The following is a 17,819-nucleotide window of genomic DNA, read 5'->3' as shown; positions in this document are numbered from 1 at the left end:
TGTCGGGGGGAACCCCAGTGGTGCTGGGCACCCTGTTTTCCAAGCAAAGGGAGAAGAGGTCGCTCAGCCCCACAGGCCAACAGGGCTGCGGCTCCGCACAGCTCCGTTGTAGCCTGGGGGTGAGTACCACCAGCGAGCTGCCCCTCAGCAATGTCCCTTTTGTGGGCGCTAGGGGACTGGGAAGGGCCTGGGTGCAGCGGCAGTGCGAGGAGCCTGTCCTCACAGGGCGATTGCGGGGTACTTGGGGGCTGCCTGCCAGAAGTCGGGAAGCCTGCCGAGCCTGTTTCCTTCTGGCAGAGCCCTTGTGCGCTTCTGTCTGTGCATTTTTGAGGGTTAAGTGCTCATCTGAGATTAAAAAGCAGAGAAAGCAGAAACTGGTGCAGATAAATCTGCGTTGGTTTTGCCTAAGTAGGTTTCTGCAGCACAGCACCAGATCAGGCAGCAGGTTTGGAGAAGACCAGGGAATCCCTGCGGGGCACTGAAGAGGGCTTTAAATCCGTGGAGATGAATAGGCCTGGAACCCTGTTCAAAATCCAGTGCCAATACTGTAGGGCACCCAGCTGGAGGTATGAAAAGCGGGTGGCAGCTGCTATGCACCTCACATTTCTTTAAAATAAAGTAATAAAAAGGTAACTTGGTGAGGGCCCAAGTTTGTTGGTGTGTACTGTGACATTCAGAGCACCCCTCCCGGAGCAGACCCGGGATAAGGGGGCAGCTGGCTGTCCCGGGCAGGCACAGCCTCTCTGGGAAACGGGGCCCGGGGTGTTTCGGTGGGATGGAGGTAAATGTCAAGGTGGGGCAGCGGGAAAGCTGCGGGAGGCGAGAGGGGAGAGGTGCCGCCTGCTCCTCGGATGAGGGCAGAGTTATCACCGGCAGCCACAGATGCCGGCTTCACTTTGGTGGTGGCTGCCCCAAGACGGGCTTTTTCTTTTTTTTTTTTCTTCTTTTATGTGCGCTGAGCTGAGCGGTGCGGCAGCGGTTAACATCGGGGGGGGGGGGGGGGGGGGGGAAGAGAGAAATACAGCGGGGAAACGGCTGAATCGCCTTCATTTCGGGGACTGCAGGGGGCTCAGCTCCAGCCAACCCCCCGCTCTCCCCCCCCCCCCCCCCCGCTCCTTCTCAGCGGATCGCTCCGCGGGCGCGCAGGGCGCGCTGACCTTTCGCGGCCGCGCTGCCCCCGCCCGGCAGCTGCCGCCGTCGCTCCGGCGCCCGCCCGCCCGCCCGCCCGGCCAAGGTCAGGGGCAGCCCCGCGGCCGCCGCTCCCGCAGGTAGGCGCGGAGCTCGGCGCGGAGCGTGCGCGGGGGCGGCGGGGCGCGCTCGGCGGTGCCGGGCGGCGTCACCCGGAGGGCCGGCTCCCCGCGGAGGGCCGCGCTCCCGGCGGGCCGGGCCGCCGCCCGCCGCCCTTATTTAAAGCCCGGCCGGGGGGCGGCGGGGCGCTGCGCTGCGCGGTGCCGCTCGCTGGATGAACGCGCCCTCCCCGCCGAAAGGCAAGGGAGGGGGGGGAAAGGGAGGAGGAGGAGGAGGAAGAGGAGGAGGAGGAGGAGGAGGGATCCTGGCAAGTTGAGTTTGGTACCAAGTGGCAGCTGGGCTGCGGGGCTCGGGTGGGAGATGGATAAGGATGAGATCCACCTGCGCAGGCTGCCGCCCGCCGCGCCCTGGGGACCACGTAAGTCTTCCGCGGTGGCGGGGAAGGTGCGGGGATGGGGTGCGCTCGGGGGGTGCTTCTCCTTCCCGGCTGGGAAACGGGCGCTGCGGGCGGCCGCTCGCCTCGGCCCCCCGAGCGCCCCGATAAGGGATTTATTATTAGCGTTTCATCGACTATTTTTAAAAATCCAGGAATGATCTCTGCAAAGTACCGGTGAAATAACGTAGTTGTCTCCCGTCTCCCGCCCCCCCCCCCCCCCCCCCGCCCCCCCAAATGTAAACCAGGGTAAAGTCCTTTTACCTACATTAGTATAGTAATTAAAAGCTCTTCTAACCCCCGGAAGCCAATCTAATTATGGAAAAGTGCTGGAGTACAAAGTATACGGGATAAATCCTTGAGTTGACGATTGCTGTTAATTCACACTGTGCCGCGAAAGATGCGCAAAAAAAAAAGGGTCTTGCAAAATAGAAATGAGTCTGTCTCGGATTGTCAGTGATGTTTTTACTGAACTGGCTAAACCATGTATCTCTGTATCATTAACTAATGTGTGCAGCAAAATAAATTATATATATTGGAATGGGAAAATACATTCCTTGGCTGAGAAGTTACAGAATGTTTAGAGCCAAAGAGCAGATCGTTTAAATGGTAGGGGGTGGGAATTTCCTTGGCTTCCCTCTAGAAATAAATCACAGCTCGGTGTCTGTGTGCATGCATGTGCACCCACATGTGCATTTATATAAAATCTTCATGCACGCACAGTGTGTATATAAAACCTTCGCGCACATGCCCTGGGACACAAATTTTACAAGTACTATTTACTGAACACATTTTTCTACCAGTTTAGAGACAATAAAACTAGAACCGAGATGCTAACCAGGAACATACTGGAACACACTTGATTATCCAGCGGAATTGTATACAAATGAAGTAAATTTAGCATGGCACCATTTATAAATTCCATGCTTTACAATCAAAATTCCAAATCTAACTGTTTGCAGCTAAGAATAGCACGGGGAGCCCTTTTCTTTACTCCCTCTTTTTGGATTCCCACGAAAACCGTTATCCTAGAGTCTACTCATTAAATGGCCAAATATTTCACTGGAGTTCAGCCCATTTCTAAAAGAAATGCTGTATGTGCAGCAAGCCCTGGGCTAGCCAGAGCACTCAGAACGAAAAGAAAACTGTTCTTTAATGTTTGACACAAAACAGCTGGGCTTTCTATCTAAATAGCAAGGGACAGGATTTCTGTATGCCACTGGTTGTCCCCCGTTAACTTTGTTATTAGAATAAGAAGGAGCTCAAACTTTTCAAAACTGAAATGAAAAGCAAGTAGAGCATGGGAAGCTGAAGTGTTATCGCAGCACATTGACAGAGATACCAAAGAGGACTAAATGATAAAATGGCACTAGAAAGCCCTACCATTACTCATGGGGCAGGTGGCAATTTATCATGAGGTAATCACAGGGATAGAGTGAGAGTCCTGAGACATTGTTTGAGTGGCTCTTCATCTTTGGGAAACTTCACATAATATTTTACAGTGACATTCTCTATTTAATTTACTGATTCACCCGTTAGCAGCATGCACACTGTGTACCGGCTTCATTAATGAGTTCAAGGGGCAGTTTTGTTCTCGGAAGGGTGTGTTTGTATTTCTATTGATAACCTATCCGAAAGAGCTTGCTTGTAAAATCTGTCTATAAGATGAAACTCCTGTCTAATTACATAGCAGATCCATGTATTGTGGTACAAATCCTATCCAATTCTTTGGTAACTTTTGCATTTATTGCTGGAGAGACATGTGGAGACCCGTCCTTGCTGGTTTTACATGGTCTTTATACTCAAAAAACCTCCTGCAGGCAGCTAGGGAAACTTGCCTGTCACAAGGAGTTGGGAAAAAGTCAGGGGCAGTGAGAGGATGACAGAAAACAGGAAAACGAAGGAGAGCCTATGATACTCTTAGCTCTGGGTAAATACTATCAGTTGCCGACATCCTATTTTACTTTTTGCTAGCAAGGAAAAAAGTGACCTCAGTACATTATTTTTGGCTCTTTCGGTGGCATGAAAGGACACGTGTCCTCAGCTACATCTGTGCCCTAAGGACCCAGACATTGCAGCTGATGGCTGCCAGCTTCTTTTGTGCCGATTCCTTCCTTATGTTCTGGTAACTAGTGTGTCTAATGAAGAAGGGGCGAGGGTTAGAGTTGGGGTGGGCTCTGGGGAAAGGTACTGGCATGTTGGCTTCTGAAAGGATCGTGGAGACATCCTGTGACTTCAGAGAAAAGCTTAGAGGCACTGGGACAAGTGCTCAGGACTGAGAACAGGATTAGGAGTCAAGTCCTTACCCCCTAGATTTCAGCAATCTAAAATTCCCTGAGCGAACATCTGATCCCTTTGAAAACCATCAGAGTTTTTTGTCACCGGCTTGAATGTCGTCAGACTATCACCCCAGAAAATGAAATGTTTTCCCCTTTTTCTCTGAGAGACATTGTCTAATCCAGAGCTGGGACTTCCAGCACGGCTCCGTAGGTTTCTCATATGTATTACCCTGCTTCCCATGTTAGCGCTGCAGCCATCTCCATTAACACTGCAAATGATGAAGCATATTAAGCTAATAATTAATCAGAGATGACAAGGGACTAATAGCTGTATTGATTTAATTACGACTTCTTTTCCAGCTCTGTAACTTGCAGTCATGCACATCATTAACTTAATATTTTAATTTGTAGTAATAACTTATTAATTTCTGTGGATGAGCACATACGCAGCTGAAGCTGCAGCTCTGACTTTGTGCTGGGCTGCAGGCGTCTGCCTCGGTCCGCCAGAGCGCTGTGGGAAGCGTGCCGTGTCCTGCATGAGACTGACAGCAAGCAGGGCAGGTTTTCGGCCATCGAGAGCTCTTACAGAGCATTGAGGTGGTGGGAAACGGGGTATTGTGGAGTCAGATGAGGTGGATGCGCTGGCAAGGTACGTGTAGCTCTACAGCTACACACTGCGGTTGTACGGGCGTGACGTGAGATATGGGGTAAAAGCAGCATGCCAAAACAGAAGGCAGGAGAGTAGCCCTGGGAAGTAACAGTATTTATTGGCATCAGGAAGGGAAAAATGTCCCTTTTGACTTTAACTACACCCTTTGGATTCTGGTGATTTTGAGAAAAGGAAATGCTTGGGGACATGCTGTGGTTGGAAAATAAGGCTCGCTTTAAATTAGGATCACTTTGGGGAAAAGGAAGAAAGGAAGGGACTGTAACAGGCAGGTCAAACTTCAGGGCTTTACTGTGTGAAAGGCTGATGGATGCTAAGTTTACTCATCATCCCCTCATTTTAGTGGGGACACTTAGCACTCGCTGGGGCATGCTTGGCATCTTACACAGCTGGGTCCTGGGCAAGCCACCCTCTGATACGCTCCTGACCACAAACTCCTCCAGGAGGCAAAGGAGGGAGAAGCTGTTCTCACTGAGAGCCTAGTGCTAAATATACGGCTGTATCGCACTGTGCAGCAAGGTTTGTGGCTTCTCGGGAAAGAGATCCTGTTGGCCTCTGCACAAAGCTTGGTATCCTGCTCTGTATTATCGAGGTGCTTGGGCAGCTTCGCACCGTACTGTGGAAAGGTTGAATCCTCTGCTACAGCTTCCCTTGCTGCGGAGGGTGGTCAGCACCGGGAGGAGATCCGTGCAAGCCGAAAGCACCGAGCAGGCTCCAGAGGAGGGCCTGTCTGAAGTCCTTGGCATTGTCCTTGGGCGAGATGATGGGGAGTTGGAAGTACTGAAGCTATCAGGCATTCGTTTCGTATAGAGTTGTGTAGGTAACCCAGCAGACCGATGAGCTCCGGCAACAGAAGCCGCCACTTCTTTTCTAATTTCTTGCAAGCGTTTTTAGGGATCCTGAAAAAGTAATTCTGCACACATCATCATATTTTGTTATACAAGCCAAGTTAGCAATAGTGGCATGAAATGGTTCTGCTTACTTTCAGAGACTACAAAAGCAGTTTAGCTGGGACAATGTGTGCCCGTGTGGGGATATTCACCTTCCCAACCTCACCCCCGTTTGCTGCTGCCAAACTTGAGGTGATGGCAGGACTCGCAATGCTGTCATAGGTACCAACCCCAAGAGGGGTTTTTACAGATGACAGATTTTGAGGGGTTGTCAGCCTCCATGCCTTGCCGGGACCCCATCGTGGCGTTATTTTCGGTGGCGTGAAGTCATCTTGTGCCAGCTGTTAGATGGAAGTGATGTCACGGAGTAAAGTGAGTAACAGCGCACAACTTTTTTCCGGTACGGCAACGAGCACTAAGAAAGTGGTGTCTCCATTGTCACTGGAAGGTAATTTATGGTAAATACAGGCCTTTTAGCAACAACCACAAAGGCTGCCTTGCTCGGGAGGCTCGGGATGCTCAGGAAGCCAAGCTCCCCGTGCTGGGCTGCATTAGTCACCACCGCTGCTTCATAGCCTAGCCCACGTGCCCTCAAGGGAGACAGATTTTTATTTATTTGGTTTAGCCTTTGATTCGTATCCCTCATCCCTCTATTTCTGAAAGTAGTACTACATCCTGGTGGGAGGGCCAGCCCTTCTCCCTGCCCCCTAACCTCCCCGCATCCTTTAGCCTTTCTCTGCAGACAGCTGACCCGTGTCCCTGCGTGCAGCCGCGCTTCTCGTTTGTTCTGTTTCTTTGTGCTGCACCGCGTGTTCTGCCGGTTCAGCTTCCTTTGCTGTGTCCAGTGTCTTGTCCCTGCCTCTCCTCTGGGGCTGGCCCACATGCCAGTGTTTTCGCTCTTCTTCAAACTCCCACAGTTCCCATCTTTGAACCTTCTCTGGCAGGCTGTCCTTCCAGCCATCATGGCAACTATTTCCAGATTTGAACTGATAAAAAGATAGTAGTAACGCTAGGTCCAATGCCATTCCTCTTCAGTGTCTTTGCTTGCTTACCTTATCTGCATATCTGATTCATTCTTGGCAGCTCTGTGTCTATGCTAGGACCTGGATGTACATTTTTGTTCCTGTGAGTGCTGTATTCATCATACATATAATCGCTGAAATGTCCTTGCAGACTGCAGCTCTGAAAAACAGAACTTTTATTTTTAAACTGACATGAACACCTATGATTTTTTGCACACAACTGTAAGTGCTCCAAGCAAGTTTTAAAATCTGAAATCTGTTAAGAAGAGGCTAAGTGGTTTGCAGGCATTAACTGCTCTTTTTACATCTTATAAATTATTGAACTTATATCATGACATCAGTGGTTACAAGTTATGTATTCCTGGCTCCCAGTCCCTCTGTCTTACCTCTCCATCTATTTGTATCCTGCATAGGGAGAAACTTGATAAGTATGTACTAGAATGAGAAAAAAACCTTTGTTTTCTAAACACATTGCAAATATTTGTTGCCTCTTGTACATCTCCATTGACGTCAGCTGATGTCCTGCTTGCAGAGCAAACTTGGAATATGCAATAGGGATCTGTGTGTTGATAAGTCAGGTTCACTAAGAAAAAATTGGTCCAGGGAGAGAGAAACACAGTTCACAGCACTCTGTTAGGGAAAAAGGGAGAAGGTTGGCAACTAAATTACATTTCCAGTGCAGATTCAGGACGCTTAAAAAGTGAATAGGAAAAGTGGACAGATGCTGACTTCAGTGACATCACAGAGATAAAAATTATGAGCACAGAGTCCTCTTGATATGTTTTAATCCTCTTCTTTTTAACATGATATTGTGGGAGTTTTAGAATTGTTCTTAAGGATCAAGAGACAAGGTGGAAGTTTCAGGGCTAAGCATGACTCAAAGTTTGAGGTTTTTTTACTGCTTTGAAGTAAAGAAAGTGGCAGAAATGTGTCCAGTGCAGCATTAACAGTCAAAGAAAAACTTCTGTATTTATGTCTGATCATTTGGACTATAGCATCTTGGCTGACGATGTACCGCAAGATATGTCAATGAACGTGCTTTGCGATTCTTCCCGGATTTTGGCAGGCAAAGATTCAAAATATGGTATGACTTTATGCTTGTGGTATGATTGCCCAGAAGAGATCTACTGCGGACTGCAAAAGATGGAAGCTTTTATGCAAATCTCATTAAATTCATCACAGTGTATTCCAGCGCTATTGTCCTGAAGAGGTTTTCTACTGATGGATGCCTGCTATTTTGGCAACCCAGCGAGAAGAGGAAGAAGCAGGATTGTGTGGGCGGACTGCATTTGCTGCTGTGTTTTGGGGAGCTGAGCACCCAGCTTCATCTTAAATCGCCTCTTTCTTTTTGGTTAGCATTGGCATGCTCTCTGTTTAGGTGGAGAAGCTGATCTAGACCTTGAGACCTTTTCTCCTGGGTTTAACCTGGTATGGACACCATTGATGGAAGGTGTGGGTATCACAGTTTGGGATGTACCAGCTGGTGCCATGATGTACCTGGAGGGAGGTATCAGCTGTAGGACCACTGGAAGGACAAGACGAAGCAGACCGTGTCAAAGCAGCTGTAGCATGTGTGGGGAAGGCACCCTTTCCCGAGGCTCGCTAGTGGAAACTACTACATTATTGTCTGTATCCTGTGTTCCTGGCACGGAGTCGGAGACTGGTCTAAAGAAGGAAAATGGTTCTCTGTGTGTAGTCTGAATGTTGGTATGTGGTCAGCAAACCTCATCCAGATGCTTGTATCTTGCTGCATACTTTTGAGTGTTCTTTTTCTGATGAATGGCAAGAACAGGTTTCTAAAAATAAATTAATGGTTTTCCCTTTTTGCTTCCTGTGACTTAATATACTTTATTTATCTATATAGCTACTAGTCATCGTCATTCTTCAGCTCACAAGAGTATAAACAGAAATGAGCCTGAGTCACAAAGTGAGGATGTGGAGCCAGGCTTTTTCCAGGATTTTAGCCAGGTGTAGGAGCTGCAGCCCAGGGCTTGTGGAGGGAGAGGGCTGGCTCGGGGGTCTCCCATGTGAAATAGGCAGCACGGAGGTGAAAGACTGCCTGCTGCCGCTCTCTGCGTCTTCCTCCAAGGTGGTAAGACCTTGCAGCTCTGTGCAGAGTTAATAAATAAACAATAAAAGAGTGGACTTTTAAGGTTAGTTTATCACTAAAATAATAAAACCCAAGTGAGATTCCAGTTAATTATTCCTCTCATGCTACCTCTAAGGTTGATCAGTCCAACATCCAAAGCAATAGTTGCTTTCATTTAATCAGCTCAAGCAACATACTTTATCAAATGTAGTCTCCTGGGGCACATAGTCAATTCATCATGCTGGTGATAGTGTGCCCCAAACCAATCATAAACTTGAATCAAACAGATCTGAAAATAAATTAACGTTATTGGGATTTTTAGGAAATGGTCTCCTTTCTGTGGTCATTGCCTACTAAAATTTAAGGCTGCTCTCTACAATGATAGCAGAACATGCTATAATTTTGTTCACTCATTAGAAATGTGAAGTAGTCTGACCTAAAACATGCTGAGCATCGTTTTTATTCCCAGAACATATCTTGGGAATGTGTCTCTTTGTTGCTAAGCAGCACATCTGTGTATCATAATGTATGTTAAATAGGAAAAGACACCTTGTAAGGTACACTGGATAATGTGAATTTGTGCTGTCTGGACCTCTGTGTATACACATACCTGTGTTCTCAGGTATGGCTAAGAGGACTTTGTGTCCTGTGGGAGAAGTGGACTTGCTAACAGAGTAATGCAGATTGAGTGCCAACATGTTCCAGTTTTTTTATCAGCATGACTGACTGTATAGAGGGTGTGAACCGAGTAATCCTTAACTTTCATTTCAAATGATTAAATGCATTCACTTCAGCTCTAGTAAAAGTCTGTGCAGTATATTGGGATATATCATTTGACCTTGTATGTAATGGAAGATCACATAAGAAAATTAACTTCACCCCAGCCAAAACCAGCACACCCACACACTATCCATGTATCTTTTCAGATCTTGCCAATGCACACATTTTTCACATTTTCTTGTGTCTGTTTTGCTTCTTATGGGTAGCTGTGCTTCCTTCCCTTCTCATTAGTAACCGTACTTGTTTAGCTTCATCCTCAGCTGTTCTTGCTGTTGGATTGCCTGGTGGAAGCGACTGCTTCTGTGAAAACTCCTGTGTAGGGTATTGCAAAACTTTTCTGTCCTTCGCTGCTAAATGTTGAGTTAATTAAAAGGAATCAAAGCCTCAAAAAGACAATAACCTTTCCCCTGGATCCGTGTTTGCAGTTCTTGTGAGTTAAATGAGTCTTCTGTAAGCAGACAGGGACAGCATTTCACAGTCCAGAAGATGTTGTTGTCACTGGTTTCTGGGGATATGGGCATCAGCACTGTACTAGTAAGGTTGTGTTTGCAGGCTCCACCAATTTGTCTGTGAACAGGCATCGAGGGTTTAGTGTTGACATCGACAGGGACATAGATTTGAAATGCAGCTTCATCTTTACAATTGCTATCGATAATCCACTTGGCAGATAGCTGAGACAAGCTAAAAGGCAGGAGAAAACAGCCTAAGGTATGCTGCGAGGACGTACTTCAGCTAACAGAGACAACTATTTCTGTGCTACAGATCTGTATTTCAAATTCACTTTGTAGAAATATTTTACTCTGTGTGCCCTGAGATGTAAGATGATGTTTGGGCTCTCAGAATAGGAACAGATCCTGTTTCTGAACAGTTGTACTCGAGGACGTGCAGGAGATCCTCCTTTAGCTCGCACGGTAGGAAGCCAGGTTCAGAGGCAAAGGCTGAACACAGAAGTCGTGTCCTAGCCCTTTGTACATGCTTTGGAAGTGGAAAGTATTTCTTTACCCATGGATCTTAAAGGACTTCAGAAACTTTAGCGAGCCATTGGGAGAGCCCATCAACTCCTTCTGCATCGCATTCATTCGCTGTCACAGAACTTTTGCTACATGGCAAGAGCGGATATTGCTGAATTTATGGGTTTGACAGGTAACGGAAAACGAGAATTGTCATTTTGGTTCACTTGACGTGGATTCAGCTGAGAGAAGGTAACATTTGTCCAGGACACACCATGTGCATTGTGTATGTGAGAGTGGAAGAAGCAGAGCGGCGTGTTTCTGCCCCAAATTAAACAGGGTGAATTGGTCGAGGTGCTCCTTAGTTAAGAGCTGGAGTTTAGACTGTGAGGCTGTGCTTATTCACTCTGCCCTTTACTTTGCAGGGGACTGCTGAGGGTCATCACGCTGGAAAATCTGGCCTAAATGAAATAGCTTATTTTTTAAAATTGCAGCTGATCATTTTCATTAGAGAATGAATCTGGTCTCTCAGGCAGGCTATGAGTGATGACGGGTCATTGACTGCAAGAGAAATTGCCCTCGCCAGTGCCATTCTTACACTGCTGTAATGACTTGTGAGTGTTGTGATAAAGTATTTTTAATTAGTCTTAACCATTTAAGTCCCTCTGACAGTATAACAGAGTAGTGGGACAATAAACAACAGTAAGACCGCATACTAATTACCAGTGCAAGAGCAGAAACAGGTTTTGGGTTATATTCTAAACATTGTTTAAAAATCGAACCTAAGCCTTTTGATGCTAGTAGTTTCTGAGTGGCACATCAATGAATTTAATTCTTAAACTTTTTTCTGGTGGCATCTTGCTAACTAGCTTTCAGTTAAAAGAGCCAAATTCTTGTTTCCAAAACAAGATCTCTGTTGTCTTGATAATATAAATTAATGAAAACTTTCCCTTTTCTCTTTCTCTTCAGTATATTTTCTCAAAATAGCTCATCAGGGCTGTATCCTGCAATTTGCTGTGCCCTCTGGCCCTCATCCAGTAAAGCACTTAAGCATACAAATAGCCCTGGTTTTGGTGGGAAGTGGGCAACTGGGCGCAAGACCCTCCCATGTGTGGGCTTCCATGTCTCTGTGATTTCAAAGGAAATCTGCAGCACACTTCCCACCCTGCACAGCATTTTCTCCACCAAACATGAACAGTATTTCACAATACAGTCCTGATCCTTCATTCATGCAACTGTTTAAGGGGTTTTAAGAACTATTTAGTTGAAGCGGACGATCTTTGCGTTTCAGGTAGCTTCTCATGAACTCTGCTCTGGAATTCAGCAGAGATTTTGCCATCCATCTTAATTTTGGAAGCGAAGCACATGTCTAATGGTAGTTGAGGAGTTCAGCATCTCACCAGTCATGGCACTAAATCTTTAAAGTGAAATCCAGTCAAAGCAGTTCCTGGGAGCCTGCAATTGATTTCAGTCCCAGCAATTACTCTGTATTGACTGACTTGAGCACATTGTCCGTCAGTAGCAGGAGTTGTCTACAGAGACTCAGTTGCGGGAAGCTTTCATGTTTTGCAGGTGGCAAATAAAATCAGGGACCCTAGCAAACATATTTCAACCTCAGCGTGAACAACCTGATGCTTAAAAAAAGCCTTTAAATCTCATGCACTTCATGAAGGGTGTATATGTGCTGTCATTTAGTAATGTCAGCAGGGAAATAAAGATTTTTCATAACCAGATTATTAGAGAGGAATGTCCCTCCTCTGGAGTTTGGTATTGCTGTCAGACCAAAACAAGGAGCTAATTTCAGCTTTTACCCTTTCCCAGGTTTGATACCATTGCTCTTTCTGTTTGTTTGCATCACGTCCTTTTTGCAACTGCTTTCTTTTTGACTTTTTTTTTTTTTTTTAATTTATCTTTAAGATTCCAAAGGAGGAGAAAAGGGGATATTACAGAAACAGAGACCAAACTGGGTAGGGAAAGTGTTTTAGCTATCCACAGGCAGGCAATTTGAGCTCCTCTGGAACCTGAATGAGTCCTGGAGCAGTCTCGTTATTTTTATATATTTATTTCCCTGTTTGGCTGTTCTGCCTGCTTTTCCCACGTTATCATCAAAGTGGCCCCAGAAGGGACAGTTGTGAAACAGAAACTATCTGTGAGTAGAGGAACAAAAACAGAGCTTTTGTTAAGCTACAGATGCCTTGGTTTTAGCAAAACCAAACAACTTTAATTGCTGTAAGTATTTGCAAATGTTGCCACTCTCTTCTAAACATGTTTTAATATTGGGGGGGGGGGGGGGGGGGCAAGAAGATGTGTCAGTGGCGACCCCATCTCCTTGAGATTTGGGTTGAGCCAGTACACCAATGGTGGTTTCTCCCTCTTCCTACTCTCTGCCCTGGCCTGAGTGCAGATAGGTTTGTAGCAGTGAAGCTAAAAGAAAAAATAGTTTCTTCCCCTGGTTCACATGAACTGCTTTGAACTGGAACAGATGTGGATGTACAGAACTATCCGCTTACAGCGACTGTTCCATTTATAACCATGGGTTTTCTATTCAGGTCTCTTTATCATTTTAACTTATTTTCTGTTTCCACATCCTTTTCCACAATAAAATATTCTTAACTAAATGGGTTTTCAGCTCACATCCAAAACCTTTGCAAGTACCATTCCTTGCGTGAACTTACGATGCCAGAATTATTGTTCAGTGACTTTTTGCTAATAATGATGGCCAGTGGAGGCAAGGTTGAGTATGGGTTTGCGGTATTTGTAAGATGGGGTTCAGAATATCGGTTTATTGCCAAATTAGGGCAGGATCTGGAGTCTGGTGTAATGGTGATAAAATCTTGCACAAGGTGTTTGTAATATCTAACTTCCAAATGGCATTTCTATTAATTTTCTGCTTTGTTGAACTGCATTCAGCTTTGGTGTACAAAATAAGTTTGTGTGCAACCCGGACCCAAATTGTTCCAGTGAGTACAGATAAGAGGTTCAAATGCAACCACAAAAATTTGGACGACGGTGTTGGTTTTGCTTTGTGTTTTTCATGAAGTCCTACTTCGGAGTAAGTTCATTCACTGTTTGATTTGATTAAGTGCTCAATAGTTAATGCTTTGCTGAGTAAGAAGGTGAGCCCTGAAGTTCCCATTGACTGAGACACAGGGCTGTGTCCTGAGATGAAGAAGAAATGCACGTAGTCACGGATGAAACCAGTAGTGGTGTTTGGTTAAAACTAATCGGTTATGCCTCTCCAGTTCGGCGCTCACTTGAGCGGATCATATGGCCTTTATTACAAAATTAGGAATTCATTTTTTTAGAGTTACTTCAGTTTCTCTGTGCTCTAATTTTCTATGGAAACAGTCAGTTGTTTGTGTATTGGAGACCGCACGTGTCAAGTTCTTTGTTTTAGTTCACTGCTTTCGGCCTTGACGCAGGAAACAAAAACTTCATCAAAGCTGTGGAGACAGATAGGATTTTAATCTAAACCGTATTAAAACGTTGAAACCCTCCGTGACCGTGGAATTTCTTAGGGTTCAGCTGTGGACCACCTCCTGCAGTACCTTTGGGAAGGCCAGAGATTTTTCTTTGTGATCTGAAGGCACGTTTCCCTTCTGGTTGACTCAATACCAACTCTAAAACTGGATGATACAGTCCCGTGAAGCAGTGTTGTGCTGGTGTTGGGATGCTCAGAGGAACCGTCGAGGAAGGCAGGGTGTCCTGGAACCCCAGGCTGTGGATTGGGTAAGCAATGCTTTGCTGTTGTCGGGTTACCTTCACATCGCTCGAGCTGCTTTAAGTTAAGTGAGGATAAAAGTAGATATTTGCAGTATGGAGAAAGAGCATTTCAAATGTTCCTCAAGAAGAAGTAGATGAAGAAACAAAAGGCACTTTTGTGCTTAAACTGCTCTTGCCAAGACTGAACGGATAAGATCTCTCTCCATCTATCAAGCTTATATGGTGTAGACAGGTTTCAGACACACAACTTGCACTTGCTTGGACTCACTTTAACTCTTGTTACCTTTCAGTGTGAAGCATTTCCCTTGCTCTTCTCTCCTTCCCATCATCTGTACGCTTTCCATTTCAATAGCTGTAGCTCACTTTATTTGCTTGGTTTAATTTTCCTGTAAAGTTTCTTCTAAGAAAAAAATACAGATATTCAACTGCAAATATTTTTTTAATCTCTTGGAATGTTTTTGGTTATACTGTATCTTGCCACCACACAGAAAACCCTTTCCATATTATCCCCACGACAGAACTTTTCTCCTGAACTCCCCTAGTGTCCTTGCACTACCCTTCTGCAGCTTTAATAAGAATTAAAACTTCATGGGAATGTACCCAGTCCACAACCACATCAAAGCTGTGGTTGAAGTCAAATTTTCAAACAACCCCCAAAGCTGGCCAAGTCTGGTGTTTCAGTTTTGATTTGATATGTTGTATAGAGGCCCTACTTGCAACATTCGGCAAAGGCTGGAGAGCAGACACCAAGTTCCCAAAAGCTAATTGCTGTCTGGCCTGAGGCAACATCTTGTTTATCCGTTCCTGTAACTTGTCCACATGAGTTGTTTTATCCTCTCTTTCACCAAAGCGCCACATAATTTGTCTGGTTTTAATATTGACCAGTAGTAATTTCTTAATGTGAAGAATGTACAGTGAAGGAAAATCTGTTTACAGTTCTTTGATAGATCAGTTCCATTTTTGTTCACATTTGCCAGTTTTATTGACTTTATTTTAAAGGAAAAATAATTATGTGGAGTCTGGTTTTAGTCAAGGACTTTTCTGTTTTATGTGAGGAACAGGCAAAGACCTGTCGCATCAGAAGAGTAAAATTAGGTGAGGAAAAAAGTGTTCTTTCCTTTCAACAAATAAATTGAGTGCTTCCACCATACAAGAATATACAGCAGCGTAACACGCGTGGGCACTAAGGATAAGCAGGTACATCAACAGAGGGAAATCTTTGACAAATTTTAAGTGTGTCACTTGGACATGGGATGTCTCTTAGTAGACAGTCTGTCACTTTTATTCCCTAATAACTTTTGACAAGAGACAGATAATACTGCAGAGTTTATTTTAAGGTAGATTGTTTAATTCTGTGTCTGTTCTCTTTTTTCTCTTTTTTTTTCTTTTTTTTTTTTTTTTCTGGATACTTTCCCTTTTTCAAACCTAAAAAAAATAGTGCCCCAGCTATTTCTTAGGTTGATTTGGGGTAAGTAGCTCGTTATATTTGGGAAGGAAGCAATGAATGCAGAGAGCAGCTGAATGCTGTTGGAGTGTCAGTTCCTTGGCTGTGGGAGACGTGACCCTGCTCCCATTGCTCTGCTTGCACCCCAGGAGCCAGGAGGGAGCTCTGGGAGCTCAGGGGCTACTGGGTCTCCATCTGCAGGGAACAGATGATACCCCCCAGCTATCCCTGAGGTTCATGTGGAAGAATACAGCTTTTTTCCTTTTTTTTTTTACTTTTCTTTTTCTTTCTGGATGCACATTGTTCTTTAGACAGGTGAGCACCTGAGAGTGTTGGTGAGTACTCCTGCGCAGAGCGGTGCTGGTGGAGGTCAGCCGTAGCCCTTGGGTCCCTGCAAGCCCCAAGCCTTCCCTGGCACGCCTGAGCAGACTCCCAAACCGTTCAATGGTGGATCGGATGGCTAAAAACGTAAATTATCTGCACAGTACTTGTGACCAAAAGGAGATCTAAACATCGGGGTCTCCAAAAAAGAAACGTTCTGTTTGTTAACCAGTGCCTGAGCATGCTTGAAGCAGGCAGCTGGTGCTTTGCTGTCTCTCTGCGCCCAGCTGTGCTCTCACAGCACCGAATACATCCCGAGGCTGAGCACCCCGAGAGGCGCTGAGTGCCCTTGTCTCCCATCGCTTCCCACGGTCAGAGGGCACCGGGGAGGAGCGGTGAGGCAGAGGCAGAGGCAGAGCTAGGCAGCTGTGCGGCAGCAGCAGCTCGCTGCCTTCTGGGGCTGGCTCGTTTGGGCTGGAGGATTTGGGACCAGAAGAAATGTAAGAATCCTCTCGGGACCAACGTGGGAGCATAAGGGTTCTCCAGAGAGGCTGCACCTGGGAGGAAGGGGTTTTGTTTTTTTTTAAGCACTTGGAAGTGGGTATATCTGGGTGATGCTCTGTCCTTTCTAGCTTCCCGTCTTGCACAGACTGCTTTGTTACACATCTGTGGCACGATCGAGTGGAATATTTACTCACCAGATTTGAAGGGCACAGAAATTCACTGTGGGAAACCAGCGTGTTCCTGTAGGCTGGAGCTCCCCCAAGCAAGTCTGTCTCCAGGCATATCTCACAGCCTCCTCTGAGAAGGAGGCAAGAAGCCTTAGCCCAAACACAGAGAGGATAACTTGCCCCTGAAGAATTTTCTTTCAGGCTCAAAACGTCTTGAGTTCCAGGTTGGTTTGTAAAGTGTTATTTGAGAGACTGTTTTTGTAAAGCAAGTGTCAAAGCCCTTCTTGAATCCAGTAAGCTCTTTGCATCAGCTGGTGTCTTACAGTGAGAATTCGCTGAAGTTTGTGTGAACAAGTGTTTCACTTTGCATTTTCTGTATTCTACTAATGTTTTACAACAGTGGGAAGGCGCAGCACAGGATCAGGGAACTCGCTGTTTAAAAAAAAGAGGAAAAGATCCATCTTACCTCACCGAATTTGTACAGTAATAAAATTATGAACTTGGACCGTGAGGGTTATAACTCTAGCATTTCTGAGCCCTCACATCAATAAAGTGTTTTGCTTTCCCTTGTCTGTGGTTTTAGAAGCAGGGATCTTACAGCAATACCAGCTGTAGCTCATCAGGAGATTTTGCTCCATCCTACCATTCTCTTGCTTAAACACTTATCGATCATTTATGGGTCTGCTACATGCAGCCTTCACCTTTGCTTTGACTGGGTAGCGTTACTTCTTTCCACCCTAACTTAGGCAATGCTCTTACAGCTTGAAACTATGATCCTGTCATTCCTTAATCAATGCATGTAAAACTTAAACCCAATCAAAAAGTCCAGATAAAAGTAAACAGACAAGTGTGTGCATGGGCGTCTCAAACCTGCTGCTATACTAAACCTTTCTGAGAGCACTCAAGAGAAGCTTATCCTTTAAACTCTCTTTATAAGGCTTTATGAGGGGATAACTTGTAGCTTTTATTTTTCTGGAGGGGCAACCATCAAGTAAAAATCTATCTGGAGTAAGTGAAAGTGATAACCACCAAAGTATGTGTTACAGTTTGGAAACATCTGTGAGAAGCTGTCATTGAGAACAGCCCAAAGATGGAGCCTGCAGGAAAAATCAGAAAAGAGGTGGAATGTTATTAAAGCTGTGATGATAAACATAGGAGGCACTCTGATATTATTTCTTTTCTTTAAAGCTGCTGTGTGAACAGGTCTTGCTGCCTGAGAGACTGCAGCTTGGGATCCAGGAACCCTTTTTTAGGCTAGAGGGGAAGATGCATGTTGTCTCACCAGATTTATCCATTCAAATA

The 17,819-nt window shown here is 45.5% G+C and overlaps 1 protein-coding gene across 2 annotated transcripts in view; it reads left to right on the top strand.

Moving 5' to 3' along the window:
- Positions 1 to 1,608: 1,608 nt before the first annotated feature.
- Positions 1,609 to 17,819, top strand: part of ANO1 (anoctamin 1) — an 80,140-nt gene continuing 63,929 nt past the window's right edge. For both annotated transcript variants that reach the window (XM_086472027.1, XM_086472028.1), the window contains exon 1: positions 1,609 to 1,666. In XM_086472027.1, the coding sequence (XP_086328153.1) occupies positions 1,609 to 1,666 (58 nt within the window). The remainder of the gene's footprint in view (positions 1,667 to 17,819) is intronic.

The sequence above is a fragment of the Leptosomus discolor genome, chromosome 12 (genome assembly GCF_034619465.1).
Source record: "Leptosomus discolor isolate bLepDis1 chromosome 12, bLepDis1.hap2, whole genome shotgun sequence".
Taxonomy (NCBI): Eukaryota; Metazoa; Chordata; class Aves; order Leptosomiformes; family Leptosomidae; genus Leptosomus; species Leptosomus discolor.
Note: the sequence above shows the minus strand (reverse complement) of the source record. Positions and strands in the feature narration are given on the sequence as shown.